This window comes from Calonectris borealis, chromosome 1, assembly GCF_964195595.1.
Source record: "Calonectris borealis chromosome 1, bCalBor7.hap1.2, whole genome shotgun sequence".
NCBI lineage: Eukaryota > Metazoa > Chordata > Aves > Procellariiformes > Procellariidae > Calonectris > Calonectris borealis.
The window spans coordinates 115,972,313-115,992,893 of NC_134312.1; the positions used below are offsets into that span (position 1 = coordinate 115,972,313).

Here is a 20,581-nt window from a genome sequence, read left to right on the forward strand (position 1 = left end):
GAAAAATGTGGGACTATAAAATCATCATTTGCCAGATCTCAAAAAGCAGATGTCAATGAGAAAGCTTTATTAAACAGCGGAGGTCAGTGAAGGCTGGTGCTCAGCCGTTCAGACATTTGTAGGGTTCTTATCTCTGCATGCACTTCCAAGACTGGAAAAAAGTTATGGCTGAAAAACATTTGGATGACAAAAACTGGCAGAATGGTAAATAATGTTTGAGATAAGGAGTGTAGCCACAAGTGATCTGGATCATTTGGAAACATGAGCTCACTCAGATGAATTGTTTTTTTTAACATTGCTTAGTCCAGGCTCGTAACTGCATTTCTGTTGACGGATGTGTCCATGCAGCAGTGAAAACCATAACTACAGCAGGTGGGCAACTACAGCTTGGTAAACTGGCACAGTATGTGGCTGCTGTGCTGGAGCTGGACATGATGGCATGTGGGCTTGGAGCAGTGCTGTAGCGTGAATGATGAAAGCAGGATTTTTCACACTTTAACTTCAAAATAGACCCTTAACCTGGACTAGGGCTAATTTCAACCTGAATAATCTGGATATGGATCATTGGAAGTTCACTGTTACACCTATGAGTTCATTGTTTCGTTAGGAATGAAGCTGCTCTTCACATACAATTAGTCTCTAAGAAAAAAATAGGTTAATATGTTTTTTCTTCTTGTGGTGTTATAATGTCAAACATGAGAGATGAGAAATTAAAAGAGCTTGAGCAAAATGGCATCACTCTAACCCAAAATCCAAAGACTATTTATATTGATCAAAGTTGACCTGTTTACTTTCCTGACTCCAAGTTAATAAGATGATTGATGATTAATTTACTTTGTAAATATCTCTGCAAATGAAGTCTCTTTATTAGCAGTTATTTTTGTAACTGAACACGTACACAGCACTTAGTGTTTTGGAATGCTAATTTGATAATAGGGTAGGCTGAAAAAGACTCTACTTGTTTATCCATGAGTATATTTTGGCATACAGTGCTAGGAGTCCAACAGAAATCCTGCTGAGCTAGACCATCGTCATGGAAATGCAAGAAGACTGCTGCAGTAAGCGCAGCCTGACTTGTTCTTTCTCGTCTACCTCCAGCCCTCTGGTGTACTCTCTGAGTCCAAGGGGAGCAGAACGTTGGCACTGAGACCTGCCTCTTGGATCCAGGAGGAAACATGCTCCTTTTGTGCTGTCAACAGTGCAGAAATATATACAACGTTTTTAGCTTTAAATTGAGTTTTGGGGGTTTTTAGCAGAATTCTGTCTTTCAGACATGTTTTTACAATGTGATCTTAAAAGGCATGATTTTTTTCTTGCATACTCCCTTTAAAGGCTTAGGCAGATGCCTGAGCTCGTGGCTCATCCCGATGAGTTTGTTTTATGCCATTATCAAAGAATCAATTTAAACTTTACCTGCACATCTGTAGAGCTCTAGAAGGTGCTGTATTTCTGTGGGCAATGGGAAGAGAAAGGGGAATGCAAGTCTCAGAGCGGGGTCGACAGCGAAGTGCTAAATTTGCACCAATGACTGCAATGACAACAGGATTTTTCAGAAATGCATATGGTTCAGCTACACCTTTACCATACAAAGATAGTGTTGAAGGATGGTGGTGAGAGTTTACAGTGGAACAACTGTCAGTGTAAGTCTTATTTAGTTGGCTCTGTTTTCTTCATCTCTACAGATATGTGTCTCCAAGAAAATCTTTTTTGCTGCTTAGAATGTGCCCTGACCTGTAACTTTGTGCCTGCAAAAAACAACCGGTTGGCAGGCCTTGCTTAGTGTTTCCTGTGTTTTGACGGGAGAGCTATAGACCTCTCTGAGCTTTTAATGGTTTGTTTACGGGCAAACCTTTTCTTGTGAAGTCAAATTATGGATCCTTAATCCATGACTGAGTCTACACTGTAGGAGAGATTATGTTCTCTGCAGTCATGCTTGGAATAAATTTTGGTGTGTAATCCTGCCGGGCAGGACTCCTTCTGAGGGCAGTTTAGGTACACGGTTCTCTCAATGACCAGAGCAGCTAATATGTTTCTCAGAAACAGTATCTTCCCACTCCAGTGACAGAAATGATGCTGCCTGAAATATTTTGGCTGTTGGTACCATATATGGTATCAGCTACAGGGATAGATATGTGAAGTCTAGATATATAAAGACATGCAACAGTGGCTTGGACTTCCTTATAACATGGACACTCTTCCACAGTCTCTGTGTATTGAAAAATAAAGAGTATCTCATAAGCCTTTAAATCACTTGTTCCTAGGAATGAGTTTATTATTACCTTTTTTCCTTGTTGTTCTGTGAATGAAAAGGGGCATGTTACGGGTATTTATTATCCGTGGTGTGTTGCTGGACAGCTATGACAACTGTGTGGCCCAGGGGGAGGAATTATCTTCTCTAAGTTAAGAGTCCCAGGCTGGAAATATTTACACAAATTGCAACCTTCAGATTCAGCCTTCGGTACCCAGCTGACAAGTGAGTTGACTGTTTCTGAGACAGTTTCAAGGAACAAGGTAGTCTCTACGTTAAACATGCTGCAGCTTGAACTTCTGGGTTGGAGATGCGTCCCTTTTAAGATCAACCCCTCACCAGCCTCACACTAGAATATTTATCAGTTTGAAGCTGTGTTATTGATTCCACAAATAGGAAGCAAAACATGATTGAGTATTCAGAACCGAGGAGCTACCTCCTGGTGACTTCTTAAGGTCTGATGAAGCAAACAGCTTTCCAAAAGCCACAGCAGGAGAAGGATAGCTGCACCTTACAAGATGTTTTTCTTCTATATTCTGGGGAAAATTGCTGTAGGTATGCCAAACTGAACTATCACAGGCACCCTCTCTCACAGAATTTATTCATATGAGTACATTAATAGAAGCGCATGACCTACAGTGCACCAGTACTACTTACCTGTGCTGTCTTCATATACTACTGTTACTATTTTCCAGTTGTAGTATAGTACAAGATCCAAAACCGCTCTGCTGATGGCTGCATAGTCTGGATAGAGGTTGATATAAAACGCATCTTTGTTATCCACTGTAGGGTGCTTCCATCGGGTCTGAATATGTGGGACTTCAAGTGCATTGCAAATGGACTGCACTGCACTGACGGAGGAGCTGTGGGAAGGTCCGAACAGAGCAGCTACACCAAGAGCGAGCTGGTCGCATGCTGAGGGGAAGAGGAAAGGAGTGGAAGAAGCTGTTAGTTGGCAAAAGCAAGTAACTTGCATGACGTTTACTGAGATCATTTATTCCCCATCCATCCCCATCATTTCAAAGTGAGAATGGGTAACCATGTTCTCCCAAACCCATTGCGAGATTTGCAAATGGTTCCTGAAAATGGCTTTACTGATTAGCATTATATCCTAGAACCTGCTTGCTACAAATAAAAACCAGAACAACTTCTCTGCTCATTACCTTCAGATCACATTGATTCCTAAATTGCCTTTCTCAAAATGGCATTATCCTGGGGAAACCAGGAGCTTTCTGGCTACGGGCTTGCCAAAGGGATGTCACGTGAATTAAGTTTCATGGCAGGGTGTCGAGAAATATGTTCATGGAGTCACAACAGACACTATATGGATTCCCTCTGTGACTGGCAGGCTTCTACCAATGTGAGTTGCTTTAATTTCAGGCTACTGAAGGAATATAAACAGCAAAGGACACTGTCATTCATGGCAGTCCATAATCAGTGTTTGCAAAACAGGCAGTAAAGCCTAAAGCCCTCAGTAACGACACAGGGAAATAAAGAACCAACACACACTGACATTTTAATACCTTTCCAAATTAGTCAAATGCTAATATCAACAAAGGTTTCTTTCTCCTTGTGCCTGTATCTCAGCCAAAAGAATCTCTCCTGTAGGTGTCTTTTCATTTTTCTTTGCCTCCCATGTCTTTTCAGGCTAACAGACAGAAGATGAAGTAATAATAATTATATTTTTCCATTAGTAAAATTTACTGCAAATGTTTCTAATAGGGTTTATTAATTGGGACAAAGCCCTGCCCTGAGTTGCAATGCTGTACTCTTTTAAGGTAGTTCTTTGTGGGAAATTCAGAAATTACTGTGATTGGGTGAAATACTAAGTACACAAATATCCACAATGAGCTGAAATTTTTTAAAGTAATATTTAGCTCTCTGATAGTAATAGAATATGTCAGAAAATCAATTGTTTTCTGTTTTCAGTCTACAAATGAGTGGTTTAGGCAGCGTAAAATGCACAGACTTTCAAGGTTTAATTCAGAAGCCTTCCTAAAGGATCACAGGTTTTAATGTGCAAATTGCATAAATAATATCAATAATTCATGATGAGAAGAAATTACTACTGTCTGCATGGATTCCTTGCATGTAGATTTACAAAAATATTTATAATGAACGCCTTCCTGCAGATTAAATGGAAAAGGTACTTTCACAATCGTCACAGAAGAGATTCTCACTCTACAGGGAATCTAAAATCCTGTCTCAGTCTGGATTATAGGGAGTTATATAAACCCAGCATGTTTGATTTTTGATAGCATATAGTTCCAGCATATATCTGATACTTTAATGCAATAAACACAATTTAAAACTATTTTCAATGTTCTTTGAAAGCGTTCTCCTTTTTTCCAATCTTTAGTAAGAAAATAAAGTACCACGAGGAGAATTTAGTAACTTAGATGTTTGAAAGATGACAGCTCACCAGCTTTCTAGCATGATTCGTGATGTGAAGCATGTTCGTTTTCCAGCCTTCATTTGCCTTATAGCAGACATCTTTTGCCTTATAGCAAGCATATCTTGTACCATTTACAGTGACAGATGTTATAGTGAACTGCAAAGCACATTTGCAAAGTCTTAGTGACTTATGGGTCTTTCTCCAGACTTGTTTGTGTGAGAATGTGTGCACACCACATAATTCCAGGAACTACATTGCTGTATATAAAATTTTATCAAACTTCAAGGTTGCCTCCTAGAGGGGAAGGAATACACGGTGCCTCAGGAGAGTTGTGACTTTTTTCCCCTTTCTGTTTTGGTCTGCAAGTAAATTGGATGCAAGTAAATTGGACCATAATTTTCCCTCTGAGAAAAATGAAAGAATAGGCAAAAAAAATCCAAACTTGTCCAATTCTTATAGTTGTTTATAACAAAGAAATTTACTTCCGTCCCTAAGGCACTGAAGCATTAATATTTCAGGACAGGGACACTACTGGTCTCTGTTCTTTAAAGTACAATAGAATTAATTTGTTATGAATAATGGATATCTGTGTGTGTGTGCTAATTATGGGTTGTGACATCCCGCTGTGCTCCCTGTTAGTCTGTGATCATTTTCTGCAGAATTCCAGGTGGCAAATCTATTTTTTGGAAAGAAAAATGGGTTGGACTTGTCACCTTCCATCTGGGGCTCCTAGCATGCAGACAGGATGTAGGTGTTTTATCAGAAACTAGATGACAAGTCCAAGTCCAGCCTGATTCTTAGTTCAAATAACTTTGAAAGATGAATTTTACGTTACTGTCCATATACACACGTTACTATCGGAGCAAAAAAGGAGACCAGGTTGGGGAAAGGTAGTATAGAACATGTATGTTACTGACACAGTAATTGAGATAATTACCTCTTCTCGAGGCTTCAAAACTATCAAAAAGGTTAATTCTCTGGATGTCATAGGTTAATGTGGTATTAGGCATCAGTGTTCTGTTTCTATTAATGTTGGTGACTGCAAACTTGAAAGCCAATTCTTCAATATTAACAGGTTCATTTTCCACAGTTTCAAATATCCCTCCTGTTGAAACAGAGATAAATGAGAAGTATTATTCACCTCTTCATCACTGTACATTAAGAGAGAAAAATAAATTATGAGCAATAATAATCTGAGTGTTCATAAAGGAAAACAGTTAAAATCACTGTTAAAAGCACTACAGCAAAAGCATATTGGATCATTAGTTTTTATCTACAATGTCACTGTAGGTTAACTCAATATTATGAATGTTGCTTAGACAAACACCTGTGAAAGATGATGCATGTTTATTATTCAGGCTTTTCAAAGTAAAATTTGTAAGTGCTTGAGAAAACTTCTACCGAGTTCCCTAACTAATGAAAGTAGTGATATTCATAGGTCTTGTTCCCCCTGCTCCAATCTAATCTATGTTTGGAGATGAAACTTGGATGTGCTGGAGATGTTTTCTGAAGTGTTTCTGCAAATCTGCACATCTTGGCAGTACAAGATCCACATTCAGAAGTGACTTAGGAGCTTGAGTCGACATGGACTGAAAGTTTCCACTTGAGGTCTGTGTCTTAGTAGGGCTTTGGTTTTTTATAAACCTTAGGCAACGTTGTTGGTCATTTCTCAGTTTGCTCAGGAACAGGTGAATATTTTTGCTTTTTCAAACCTCATTGCTGAATGAACTGAACTTGTTGATATAGAACATAGCCAAACCACACACTGCTCCCACAGAAGATTTCACCTCTGTGCCAAAGTGTTGAGTGATGTCTCCAATAGTGTAGTGTCTACCAGTACTGGCATGACACTGGTTTAAAAGCCTCCTTGTAAGGACCGTGCTGGATCTAGCATAACCGCTCTCAACTTCCTATCATTCCTCTAGACTCTTCTTCCAACATCTGTTTTGAACTATTTGAACCAAGAGGTGTCCCAACCCATTCAGTGCAATTGCAGCTGGGCAACTGCTCTTTGAGTGCTGTTCAACTTGTTCAACTTTCTACCTTTCAAACTGAAATTTTATATACTTCTTGCTCCTTTTTAAAACAAATGAGGTGAGTCTGAGCTTTTCTTTAACCTGGAAGCAAGTTTTCCAAAAGAGGACTCGTAAATAACCAATCTGAGTTTTGGAAGCATGATGAACTTCTTTGGCATATATTCTGAGATGGGGAAGGTGGCTGTGTTTCAAGCCAACAGGCTGTCCCACTTATACTTGGATGTCTACTCCCTCTAGCCTCTAGAGACTTTATTATGCCAACAACACATTCAGACTGTCTAGGAGCACTGGGATTTGATGAATGCATAACAAACACAGCTAATTTGAAAAAAAATAGCTCCTTTAAACAGCAATCTCCAGCTTCAGTACTTGATTTTGCAAGTATAATTTAGTCATTTAGTGCAAGTCACTAGAGAATACTTTGGATTTCTCAGTTACATATTTTCGCATTTCCCCATGTGAAATTTAAGCCCTAGATATCATTTTATATTTTCTGAGCATCAGAATGTATTCAGCTAATGCACTGCAATCTCTTGCAATTTTGATGTCACCAATGTAGGAATAGTGCAGTCATTAGCTGACAATCAGGAAATGGAAACACAGTGGAATTAAAACCTGTTTTGAATTTTAACTCAGCAATGAAAACACTGGAGGCTATCAAACCCAAGTTGGCAATGTAATCTCTAGCTACTCTTGGATATGCAGCATTATATTATCTCTTGAACTCATATATTACAATACCTTAACGTGACTTAAGCAATTTGCCAACTTAAGCAATTTTCTTCTTCGCTATATGTATTTCTCATTTACTATATGCATGTATTAGAACCTTAAAGTCTTTCTGTTGTTTTTTTTTTTTTTCTCTCACTCATAAAACATACAAGTGATTACAAGAGACTGTGACATACAGAAATAGCTGGAAAAAGTTTAAGTGCTGGTTTTGGAATGAAATGTAAAACCTCACGTGGAATGCTAAGAGTCAGCAGGATTTTCCAGATTTGCAAACTATAGGATCACCAGAAGGAAAAAAATCTAAAGCCTGTTCTTTCAGATCCTATAATTCCTCATCCCAATGATGATACAAGAAGTTTACTACTTTTCTGGTTAAAAAAAAATTGCTTTCCTCCTTTCAGCTGAGGAAGACAAGTATTTTCAGTTAGCTATAGTGCCAGCTTGGTCTTGGGCCGGCAAGATACAACTGTTGCGTTTTGCTTGAACCCCTACTAGAATTAGCAGAACATTGTTTCAAAAGGCAAGGTGGATGTCACTGAGTATAATGGATAGCCTGAGATAACTATTTAATAAGACAGGCTGACCACCATCTCTGCCCACTTCCAATAGGATGAGTCTCTTATCATTTGATCTTGGCAAAAAATCTTCTCCATCTTGGAAACAATCGTTGTGCTGTGCCTTTATTACTTTCTACTTTTTTTTTTTTTAATTAAAACAGCTTCATTCAAGCACCCTTGAGGTAATCTTCATACCTATACATACACAAGCACTTTCTCATTCTAAGACTAGAACTTTTTCCAGACCTCTAATCAGTTGCCTATTTAATGGAGATTAATTTTAATTGATGTATGTCCATGAACTATTTATACTCCATTAGCAGAATTTTGCAGAATTTTTTCTCAATCCCCTTTAAAAAAGAGTAGAAGCTCACTGGGCAGAGGGAAGGAGTGGAGGGAAAGGAGGAGTGATGGAAGGAGTGAAAGTTTTGCATGCATGCGTTTCCTAAGCAAACTAATCAAAACTGCATATGCAGTATCACATACACTTCAAATGTATTCAGATAGGTCTCAGCTGCATAATCAATATGTTGGTACCTTTTCAACATATTTTCCAGGTTCCTTTTGTACACGTTAACGCAGCAGTAAAGCACTTACAGAGAACTTTGGTTACATGATTTAATTTGCTGGTGAGATACTCTGGATAGGTCTGAGTAAGAACAGGACAGATAGTCAAGAGTTCCATAATTTTACACAGGAAATTTCATTCAGCCGAGCTGGAAGTGCTGAATAGGGTGCCATTTAAAGTCTCTGAAAGCTAGTGCTCCCCCTCCCCGCTACGATAGGGACGTTCTGAGACCACAAAAGTAGTTCTTCCAGGTCAGTAAATGTTTACTTGACTGAATGTTCTCCTGATTAAACCCTAAAGTAAGCACAGAGTGGTGCCCTGCTGCCCATGAACAAAGTCCATGAGATAGTTTATGGAGGAAATTGTTGCTTACTGTAAGTGAAGTTTGGGATAGTTGCCTTGTGAAAAGCTTGAACTGCTACCTATTTGAGCTTGATTTTTCTGTTGGGACCTATGTGTGTAAAAAAGAGTTGAATCAGTCTATAAATTTGCATCACAAATGAGCCAGCAGATAAAATCTGGCTGTTCCGTGCTGTAGTGTTTTCATCCATGTATCCTTAATGAAATCTAGCAATTTAGTAACTAGTTTTTCTTCTCCTGTGTTCTGCTGATGACTAACAGTCAAGCTTAGAATTTATTGTAAGGTCCAGGTTAAAAGAGAAATAGCAGAGTAAGTGACAGGTTTGATGAAGAACTGGTTTGTCAAGTGATTCATTTAAATAAAGTAATTACTGTACAACATTTTAAAAATGAATTAAGCACAGGATTCTACAAGGGAAGGAAAAAATATCGATGTTGACTCAAGATATAAACGATGCTCCAGAAATGAGGCTATTATTGCTAAGCCTGAAAACAAGCACTGGCTTTCAAGGTAGGCTCCTGGTAGCACATACGTGGGACAAAGCTTAAATTTTTGAGTCCTCCCTTTCATCTCCCTCCCTTCCTCCCAAATTACTCAGCCATACAGCGAATCCGTCGCAGCAGCTTCAGCCGACTAAAGGCTGCTTAGTCTTGGTCAGTGGCAGACCTGACCTTTCTTCTGCACAGGCGCTATGTCTGCCCCCATGATGAGTGGGATTGTCCACCTGAGTCAGCAGGAAGCTGCCTACCCGAACCCAGGTGAGTGCCAGGGCTATAGGGGTTGCTCTGCTTCACGTGGATGGCAACACCTCCCAGAGGCTGTCTCACCCGGTACAGCTGAGGAGCAATGCCAGACAAAGGTTACCTGATCCTATTGCATGCAGGGAGTAACTCTCCTCACAGCTGCATGTGAGGACATGAGTAGGAGAACCCAGCATTCATGTTCACTTAACCAATAATCCTGCTTCAGCACACGTGTGCGAGGAAACCTTTCACTTTCAGCATTTACTTTATAAAGTGATGTCTGTGAGGTTGAAGGAAAAAAGCTGTATCTGCCCCTACTTTGAATTTAGCTCTGGAAAGTAAGAGGAAAATGACTGCTTAGCTAATGTTGCTCTGACAGAAATGAGGGCTGAGCCACATGAGTGACTGCTCTTCGGAGAGGAGCGAGGGATGCGAGTCAAACTGACAAATATGACAAAGCATCAGCCCCGTGCATCCTCTGAAGATTAAAAAAATCGACAGCAAGTAAAATGTCAAAAATATAAAAGCACACCTCAGTAGGCACACCTGAAAAAGCAACTCCAGTCCTTCTGAGTGAGCAAATGTTTCCATTTAAAGGGGTCATCATGGACTGAGAGAGTTTTAGAAAAGGTCATGGCTGAATCAATTTCCATACCTCTCAATGGGTCTCACTGTTTCGCTTTTCGCAGAGCGCAAAAGCTAGTTATGGGAAAAATTCTCTATCCCTGTTTTAAAACCAGTCATAAACAGCAACAGATAAAAATTGTTGACCTTTCTGATGGCAGTTATCAACCTGTCTTCCTGGGCTTCTTTGGTCAGGATTCCTCAATGCAAAAATCTCACTAATGTATTTCAATCCCAATACAGCAGATGTAGTATATTTTTTTAGATGCATATACATCGAATTGCCTGAGTAGCCTTGAAGGAATTTCTGTGATTTCAGTCAGTGGTATCACTTTGATGCTTTCAAAGTAAAATGTTAACTTTTCAAAATACTTTTTAAAAGTATATCCTGCTTGCAAAGAGATTTTCCTTACCTACTCCATAGCAAACATAAGAACAGCGTCTTACTGCATTGGGTTTTTTTTTTGCTATTTGTTACTCTCTATTAAAATAATACAGAAAGCCAGATGAAATGGAGGTAGACTTAAAGCGAAAGACAGTACTAATAGCCTGCAAAACAGAGGTGTGAAAATGCCATGCTTTTCTAGGGTGGTCTATATTTCCTTCTGACACCTAGAGGAGACTGAAAGAGAAAAAATGTGTTCTGCTCTTAAGCCAACCTGAGATCCAGTGGTCACCATAGACATGCCAAAAAAGCAGTTGTTTCTCAAATGTAGATCTTGCTCTGGGACATTCTTGTGTTCATTAGCTTGGTGGATAAATACCATATTTCCCAGTTAAATTTGTTAAAAGTCTCTCCAGCTCAGTGAGGCAGCTGTATGAGGCTCTCCAGCAGTGAGGCTGTGTGAGGCAGCTGTATGGCAGCTCGTGTCCATGCTTACACACTGGACCAGCAGTCAACCTTCCTCTCATGCTGGGATTCCATTGTGTATCAGCTATTGAACTGTCCTCCAGACATTTTTTAATAATATACTTTATTACTAACATAATTCTCTACTTTTTGACCAATGGAAAATGCTGGCAGTGTCGGGAAGTTATTTGCTTGTATTGTTAAAATAGAGAAAAGTGTTGCTGAATACTAGATACAGGGACTAGATTCAAGGACCATAAGTCAAGCCACCAGATACAATGAGATTTGAAAGATATATCGCTGGGATTTTTATCTGCCGCCAGATTTTCGTCTCCCAGCATACCATCTCTTTCCTACAGCCAGCAGTACCAGCAACCTAAAGACAATAAATCACCTATTCATGTATGCATATGACTCCAGGAGTACTAACACCAAGTATTTTGATATTCTGACAGAAATTAAAGTGAGAAACAGGAGGTGTTAAAAAACCTGAAAGCCGTATGTTGTTTACATTCTTATTCAGGTTCTACACTTCTAAAGAATACTGTTTGAAAACAAACATGCTGACCATGCACTAAAAAACATTTGAAATATTAAAACGTACAAACTAAGAAGAACGGTAGAAGAAAAATATAGTTAAGATTAACAACTAAGATCTTCCCTGTAAAGACACAGGTATTTTTCCCTTTACTAGAGAAAAAGGGGACTTTCTATGGTTTACAGCCCTTCCCAGTTAAGGATAAAACCCTATTTCTGCATGGTTGATGTCCAGGTTTCGTTTCCTCACTCAAAGGATATGCTAGTTTCATAGTCTGAGCATAAGACATGCACCTTCTCATCCTCCTGGGAAGGTGTTTGTTGCACAGGATGACACATTGAATAAGCGATGTGGAAGCATGGGGCCTGCTGGATGTCATTGCTCCATCCCTGAAACTTTGAGCCACCAAAGGCTTTCAAAGGCAATCCAGTGCCACGACATGCAGGTGATTTGCTAGCAGGATTTCCAGAAACATCTGTACGTTTATCTTCTGGAGGGATTTATTCTCTGAGAAGCCTCTCTGCCTTTCCACAGCACCATCTGAACACCAGGAGGTCCGTGAGACCTCATTAAAACCCACCTGTCAGTCACTGAAGAGAAATGAGAGTTAAAATCCTAATGACTGTGCAGCTATGTGCCACTGGTTTCCCGAAAGAGAAGCTGTTGCTGATGCCAAGTTAAAGTAGGAGATTCATAAAGCCAAATTAGCATGCAGTTTGCCCTTGCTCTCTGTCGATACAGATATGGACTCACACCGCTCTGCTGCCAGGATGGCTATGGACCCACACGCGTTTCTGAAGCTCAGTGGGGCCGACAGAGTGGTAGGGGTAGACCTGCTGATTCGAAAAGGAATAGGGCGGAGCAAAACAGTGCTTATGAAGAGTTTTTTCTCCAGATAACGTCCACTTACAGAGTTAAAGAGCTTGCTACTTGGAGTGAAAGCACTTGCTACTGGAAACCCCCTCCAAGCATTTTTTCCCATCCTTGCCTCTTACCGGAGGACATATTCCCCTGTGCCACCAAGCGTCTGACTGAGAGCCAGTGCAAGTGCACTCATTACAGAGCTAAGTCTGGGCTTTCATCTTACAGGAAAAGAATAATCAAATGAGTTAGTACTTAGAGGCTTACTTTTAGCAGACAGTTTAACAGTATCTTTCTTTTTAAAGTTAGCTCACTGACTGTGTAAGATTAGTCCAGAAATTGGTTATTACCTCTAATTTATACATGACCTATAAACTACTCTGTCACGTGTGTTTGTGTATTAAAAAAAAAAGTTTCTCAGGAAGAATCATTAATGATCACAATCCAGTAACAAACAGTAATTGCATTTTACATTTACAAATCCAGACTGGGTTTACTCTCCTAGGTTTTCATGGAATTAGATGCATGGGGTTTGCCTTTGGCTCACAGAATGCAAACTGAACACATTAGCATTCTTTGCACGGGTGAATTTAGCCTTGCAACAGGGACCTCTGAGTTAGGCAGCTATTATCATCCTCATTTTACAGACAGTGAAACTGAGAGCTTGAGCAACTTTCCTACCATCACTCCCTCTTCAATCTGTTCAAAAGCTGTTTTGGAAACCTTCCATATGTTGTGCCCTGTTTCAGCCTATTCCCGCCCTTTTTCAAGCCCCTGTCCTCATCTGGCATTCACCGTCTTTGCATTCACCCAGCCTGGTTCCTGTCCAGCATGCCTTTGGTTTCATTCCTCATTGCTATACCCTCCCAAATGTTACTGCCATTTAATTGCCTATGCCAAATCCTGGGTCTGGACCATTTTCCCTCTGTAACTCGTCATCCGTCTGTGGGATCCTCCTTTTAGGATGCACTTCAAACAAAACTCAAAGCCCATACCCTTGCCCTTTCTACACGTTATCCTCATTGTTTTCAGCCATCCTAATCTAAAATAAAAGAAGAGACGGTGGGCACAGAAAGGCAAATATCTCGCTCTGGTGCTCACCTGGATTTCCCACCTCCCTTATCCCCATCTCTGCGTTTATTTGCTCTGCTGTCTCTGTAGATTGCAAGCTTCTCCAGACTACAAGAAATTTGCAACCAAACAGAATAATTTGGAGCAGAGCTGGCCTTGGGTGGTTGGGGTGATGGTTACATTTTCCTTTCCATGACTGCGTGGTAGGACTGGGAAGCTGAAACCTGGGACGGGTTCATGACTGACAAAGAAAGAGGAAAATGGTGCAACCCAAGTGTCGATTTCAGCAAATGTGAGGATTGTTTTTTTAAGAAGATTACGTTTGTTTATAGAAAGGTCACTGACTATTTGACAAATGGAGTATCTCCTAGGTTCAAAACTGCACATCTGAAATCCCCCTCTGGGCATGTGTTTCGGACGTGATTGTATTCCAGTCACTTTTGTGAAGATTTTCCTCTCAGCTTTCACAAGAGGTGAGGTACGGTTTGTCAGGCTTTGCAGTCTGATTCAAAATTTGCTTGATTTAGACTGAACTCTCACAGGGACTCAGCCTTTCTGTTATTTTCATGCAACATGGTTAGTGCTTAATTACACAGTGATGAAACTGGTAGAAATCACATTTCGGTTTCAGCCCTCGTGCAGACAGGTGTGAGGTCTGCGACTGCCGAAGAGCTGCAACCCTTTATACTAGGTCTGAATACATAACTCACAGCAAACAAGACCTAGTTAAAGATTGAGACGAAGAGCACAAAAGAGGGAAAAGATCTTAAATAGAAAATGTTAAAGCATTTCTCTATCTGAAACATTCTCTATGAGAGACATATCTGCACTCTAGCAAGGTACTGCGTTCAGCGATGCTTTTATCCTTTGGAAAGCAGAGGGATAAAAATATGTATATATCTATGTATATATATAAAATTTTGAGCTTATTAAGATACAAAGATCTGCCTTTTCCAGTGGGATTTATTTCAGTTCAGTTTGTGAGTTCAGAGATATTTCCCAAAGGCTCAATCGGCATGATTTATGTTATAGAATTTCTAAGTAATGAACTTTTTCTTTTTTTAACAGGGAAAAAAATGGTTGACCTGATTTAGGTATCTCTTGCAATACAGCAGCAGTACTAGCCAGAAACTAAAGGATCATTTTAGAGGTGCAAACTCTCTATTTGATAGAAATTTAAAAAAAAACTATTGTCTTGCTGCCTTTATTTTATTGTTTTCACTCGATGCAGAGGCTAGTCAGGAGGTACTGAACATGCAGGGTAATACGTATGTTATTTATATTGTTTGCTGTTCTTCCCCCCACATAACCATACCTACTTGGGCAAACTAGCTATCCAGGCATTGCAGCATTAATTTCAAACAAGACAAAAACAGGAGAGGGAGAAAATTAGTTCTAATTACCTAGTTACACATGCAACATTGGGTCCCATCAGATTCTATTTCTGGCCATGCAGCAAGGAGGAGGGCATAAGAATTGTTTCCCTTCTCTTCTTGGAGCTAGAATTAGGCAGATAAGCCTTGCAGAGACCAGGATTAGATTTTGTATGGGATGTTTTCCCCAGGGCACTGGCTAAAGCAGCATACACAGAGTTTCGACACCCCTCTTTCCCTTTGCCTACGCGTATGATCTGGCCCACTTTGCAGAGCATGGCTTGTATGCTGTTCTTTGGAAAAGTACGTAGCAGATCAAGCCTCCACCTTCAACAGAACCACGTTTTAATCAGGACGTGTGGTACGAACGGACCTTCTCTCTTCAGAGCTGCCCGCTAACCCGCTGACACAGGGCAGCGCTGCCGTGAGATGCACTCCCTGCAGCCCTCGCCCCGCGCAGCTCCTATGCCAAGTGCTTCAGGCGAACGTTTGGGCTCAGTGTGAGCCCTGCCAAAATACTCGTAAGGATAGTTAAGAGTATAAAGTAATAAAGCCATTCTTTTAGTTAATGAGATGATCTTGGTGAGTGTGTTTCTTAACGATGCATTGGCTGCAGCTATGTGGCTGGATCCACGCATAGCCCCGTGCCTTTTGCTGTAATCCTCCTGCTTCGTAACTTGTGTGGCAAAAGCACTCCAGGACTCTGCAGAAACAGTGGTTTCGTTCCCTTTTATTATGGCTCCCAGCATTAAAGTAACAGGCTTTTAAACTTCCCTCCCCATCATTTTGTTCAGAAGAAATAAGACTTTACTGAAGGAGGTAAATGTTTCTACTGACTTCAGTAGGTTTTGATCAAATTCTGTCATGGTTAAGCATTTCTCCCACCACACTGTAACAACTTAAATAGTCCCACTGGAAGAGAAACTTACTTATTTTTTGGTGTCTTTTTAAAACTTTCAGAGCGTTACTTCACAGGTATGTTTTTCATATGTCTGAGTCAGAGGATTTCCCTCTGAGACATCCAGACATCCTGACATATTAACAGTCCACGTGCTGGACTACAAGGTGCTTCTGAAAATGGAAAGGGATGGAAAGGCAACACAAAAGTAGAGAGGAAGGAACAATCACAGAAAAACCCCAATGTTTATATTAAGGAATAAAGGAAGGGAAAAGAATTTCACAGAAATAAAAAGTAGATGAGGAGAATGGAAAGAAAGCTGGTTGAATGAAGACTGAAAGACTGATGGCATTGAGCTGCGGAACTTGCTGGAAGTTTTATTTACTGATTTTGTTTGGTTCCATCTCAAAAGTATTAGATTGCTTAAAAAATATAGTAAGATTTGTTGCAGATACAAAGTAATTGTACCTTACATTTGAGGAAACTTTGAACCAAACAGAGCAATAGAGGCTCTATCTAAAAGAATTACAAGGAAAATTGAATTCAGAGGGGTTTTGCCACCTGCTTTTATGTAGGCACCTGGTTAAAACAGGAGGTATATCTGTGCAAAAAGTGCTTTACCACCTTCCTTTGCAGCGATTACAAGATATTACACTTTCCGAAAGTAGCAATCAATACAGTGTGTGCAGTCATTTTACTTTTTTTTCTGCACTATGACAGCAGATGACCCATAGATTCATTTGACTGAAGTCCTGAAAAGGTTACTCTAGCTGGAGAGCAGTCCTGAGGTGTGAAAATATAGCCTTGCTATAAAGCAATTGTGAGTTTGCATATGCAATGAAACTACTTCAGGATTAGCCATTTTTCTCAAGCTGTTAGAAATAGAGAGACATTTCAAAATCCTAGACTATACTTTGAAATGTGCATTAGTCAGTAAACAGCATTTTTAGGCATAAACTCCAGGGTTATATCTTTAAAAATTATCTACTTTTTATTTTCATGAGTGCCTATTAAGCATTATTATCTATAAGATGCTTAGGAACATAAGGTCTTTATTAAAGCTGAAGAAATCTGAGCTTATCCTGAAAAAGCATGGATAAACTCAGATCACAGACTACCCAAAAGTACCTCCTTTGCAGAAAGGAGATGGTGGTGGAGGGAGGTTAAAGTTGGTAGGAGGGACATTTTACACTCTAATTTTAGTCAATCGCTCTTTTCTTTCTGAAATCCAGCTGTTATAATTCCCCTAAAGGCAGTGCTACCTATCGATCCAGAAATGATTGACATGGGGGATGCCAAGAAGCCCACAGCTAGCAAGCTACAGCAGAGATCTTCATTTGTAAATTACTATGGACGCTTTGCATTTTTGAGCATGCAAAAAATAGTATCTTAATCAAGAGTTTAAACATTAAGGATACAAAGATTACATTAGCTTTTGCTGTCACACACTGTGCATGAAGTAGCAGTGAATTTTTACTTTGCTTTCCTTCTAATACACTACAACTCTTTATGGTAGACACTTCTGAGTCTGAAGTTGGTCCTCTCACTCTGGAGGAAAGGCTTAAAATAATTCGACTAAAATGGAGAGGACTTTACCTGTTACAGTCACCACCCCTTCCTTCTCCCATGGTGGCTGGAGCTCCCCCAGGGCTCTTCACTAACCCTGCCGAGGTCTCGACTCATGGCTGGAGCCTCTGGCCCCACTGCTACAGGCAGTAAGTGCAGTCAGCAGGGTAGGACCAGCCAGAAAACAAGAAACCTGCTTCAGTTCTGGCGTTTTCATTCCTTCTTATTGGAGGGGAAAATGAGACCTCTCGTACCATTTTTTTGTCTGTTATGGCAATATGAGAGCCTTGTGTAGCACAGGGCAGCCAATAAACCAGGGGTTAAGACAGCGGCCTGAAATATATACCCCCTCTCTCCAGCCTCACGGGGAAATGCCAGTCTATACCCCAAAAAACTTTGTCAACAAAATGGTGCTAGTATGGATCTGTTTCTGTGAAAAGCATAATAAAAAATTTCCTGATCAATTTGAGGCCAGGACATGCGTGGTCTTCCAATGCCTGTGCATGAGGCAACATGTCCTGCACTCTTAACACCGAGCAACTGAATCAGAAATCTTCCTGATTCAGCTTCAAAAGTACACCACAGGCAACACTTGGGAACTGCTTGGCACCTTCCTCTGTTGTGCACACCTCTAACCCTGGGAGACGCAGGTCCCCAGCAGAGCACGGAGGAAGGGATCAGTGTCGGGAAGCTGTTATTCCCTGCCCCTCCTCCCCCAGCACCGTCTCTCACTTGCACCTTCTCACCGTGCAGCCCCAGCCTTGCTGCCTTTTTTTTCCTCAGGTCTATTCAGCTTCATTTAGATGCAAACTGGGTTTGGCCCAACAGCCATTTAAATAGGGCTGTTACTGAAATAGACCATCAAGCCAGCTGTGCTTCAGTCCTCATCAGACTGAAATGATGGCATTTCTTGTAACATCTCAGCAAAGGGGAGCATCAGCTATGTTTTATAGCTGTTAGATAAAGGTAGGTGCTCAGAACCCAGAAGACGTGCATTAATAAAACATAGCCAGCTTGACATATTGCCTGCTGAGCTTGTCTTGGCTTACAGGGAACTATGTAACATGTCTATTAGGAAAAGATTATTCTGTGGAAGAAGTCTTTGAGCTCCTCTGACAAAAAAAGCTAAGGACCGGCACCCCTCATAGCCCCTCTGTGAATAGTGTATGTTCATTCTGCAGGTAACCTACTGGAAGATTTTCCCAAGCCTCTTTTACTGCTCTTGTGCACAGCTGAGCCTGTTGCAATGTGACAGAAAGACTTGCAGACTTCTAGAAAGAGTGACAAAATATGGGTAAGAGTCCCACAAGCCACCCAGATCATGTCAGGTATGTAATTAAGAAAGTATAAACCTGAAGTTTAAACACAGAAACTTAAAAAAGACATAAATGATTGAATCGATTTTCATTAAAATAAATAACACCTCCCCCCCTTAATCTTTTATTGGTATAGAGGAAGGATATAAAACCAAATGTTACCAGGTTCCTCACTGGATCTGTTGTTTTGATTCTCCTGAAACTCCAAGCACACCATTGCGATGGGGTACTTCACTGACAGCCTCCCCTCCCCACCCACCCCACCCCCGTTTGTGAGATGCAAGGAAATCAGCAGATTTTGCTCAGGATTTACCTATTATTCTTTAAACTTTATAGAAATATATTTTCTTCCATCCTGCTGAATTATTCTGTCCCTCTCTTACTAGCATTAACGTAGTTTCATCCTTAAATCCTCAAGTATCAAAAAGGAACACATAGAAAATGAGCTGACATTTTTCTAAACAGGGTATTATTTATATTGCAGCCTCAGCATAGCAGGTGCTATGAAAGAAAAATACCAGGATACATTTTCAGTCTTAGAAAGTATAATGTCTAAGTAGGCTCATCTAGGATTATGCATTTAAGGGTGGAGGTTGCAGATGTTGCAACCGATCCACTCTTACAAGAAATGTTTAATCAGCACCTGCACTTTGAATTGCCATATTTCTTTGTAATAATGATGGTTGACTCTTGAAAAGACACTTAGTTGAGGTGCCTGCAATTTAAAGCTTTCTTGGTAATGATCAATCTGGAACATTTCTATTCCTCAACCTACTGAGGGCCATTTGTGTCTGAAAAATATCTTATTCACATCTACATTTGCAAATGTTAAAGTAACAAGTGTAAACAGAATGCATCTGCACCTAACCACAACTTTACATGAAGTGTTAAATCATGCAACTTCAATAGAAATTTGGAATGGGAACACAAACAACTATAGGAACACTGTTTTCTCATGATGATTTTCCCTTCCTCCCTCCCAAAAGAACATACATTCTTCAAAAACCCATATTCTAGCAAGACTGATTTGAAAATACTTAGAAAGCGCAAAGAAAACCGAGACTTCCCCGCTGTGTTAAACCATCTGATGGAGAAGCATATGGTGTTGAAATTCCTATGCATATTGGGGTCTAAGTTAAAGGGGATGTAAGACCCTTAATTCCAGAAATTCTTGCTTTGGGGGAACTTCTGAGGTTGTATCATCACTTTTCTTAATGCTGAATATCCCTAAAAGTTCTTTGGAACCAAACTTTTCATTCATACGTGAATCTGAGGACTTGAGAGGCTCCTACTCAAATCACTCACAAAACCTGAAAAAGTGGTGTCTTTTAGGTAAGCCACTTCATGCTGTGTAGGCAAATTTCAGGATACCTGAGCCAGCAATGTTATAACCAGATAAAACCCAAACATGAAATGTTTAACATTCGTTAAACCTGGTGCGTACATTGAAATGTCTTTCACCAGCAATCATACTCAGATTGAGGCATTCGAGTGCTCGGACTTACTACCCAATTCTCAGGGATGAATTCAGTTTAAAAGCCTATAGTAGCTACATCTATTTATCTTCTTTGTTTCTTCTCCAGAATGTTTTTTCAGATAGCACTTTTTTCTGCGTTCCAAGAGCTACATGCAACAGATGTGATTTGTCTGAATGGGTCCTGTGAAATACTTGTAAAATTCTTAAAAACAAATAAAACCCCTCAAATGTGCATACATCCCTGCTTATCAGCAAGTGTTATGGTAGCATGACTGTACACAATGATCCTTGGATTTTTACTGCAAAGCCTAGGTAGTCTGTTCTAGCATTAGAAAAGATTGCAGTAGCAGTGATTTGGCCGAAACAA

At 40.2% G+C, this 20,581-nt stretch overlaps 1 protein-coding gene across 1 annotated transcript in view; it reads right to left on the bottom strand.

Moving 5' to 3' along the window:
- Positions 1–5,653, bottom strand: part of GRIK1 (glutamate ionotropic receptor kainate type subunit 1) — a 79,800-nt gene extending 74,147 nt beyond the window's left edge. The window contains exons 1-2 of the mRNA XM_075171033.1: positions 5,581–5,653; positions 2,906–3,163 (exon numbers count right to left, since the gene is read on the bottom strand). Of these exons, the coding sequence (XP_075027134.1) occupies positions 2,906–3,163; positions 5,581–5,653 (331 nt within the window). The remainder of the gene's footprint in view (positions 1–2,905; positions 3,164–5,580) is intronic.
- Positions 5,654–20,581: the final 14,928 nt, after the last annotated feature.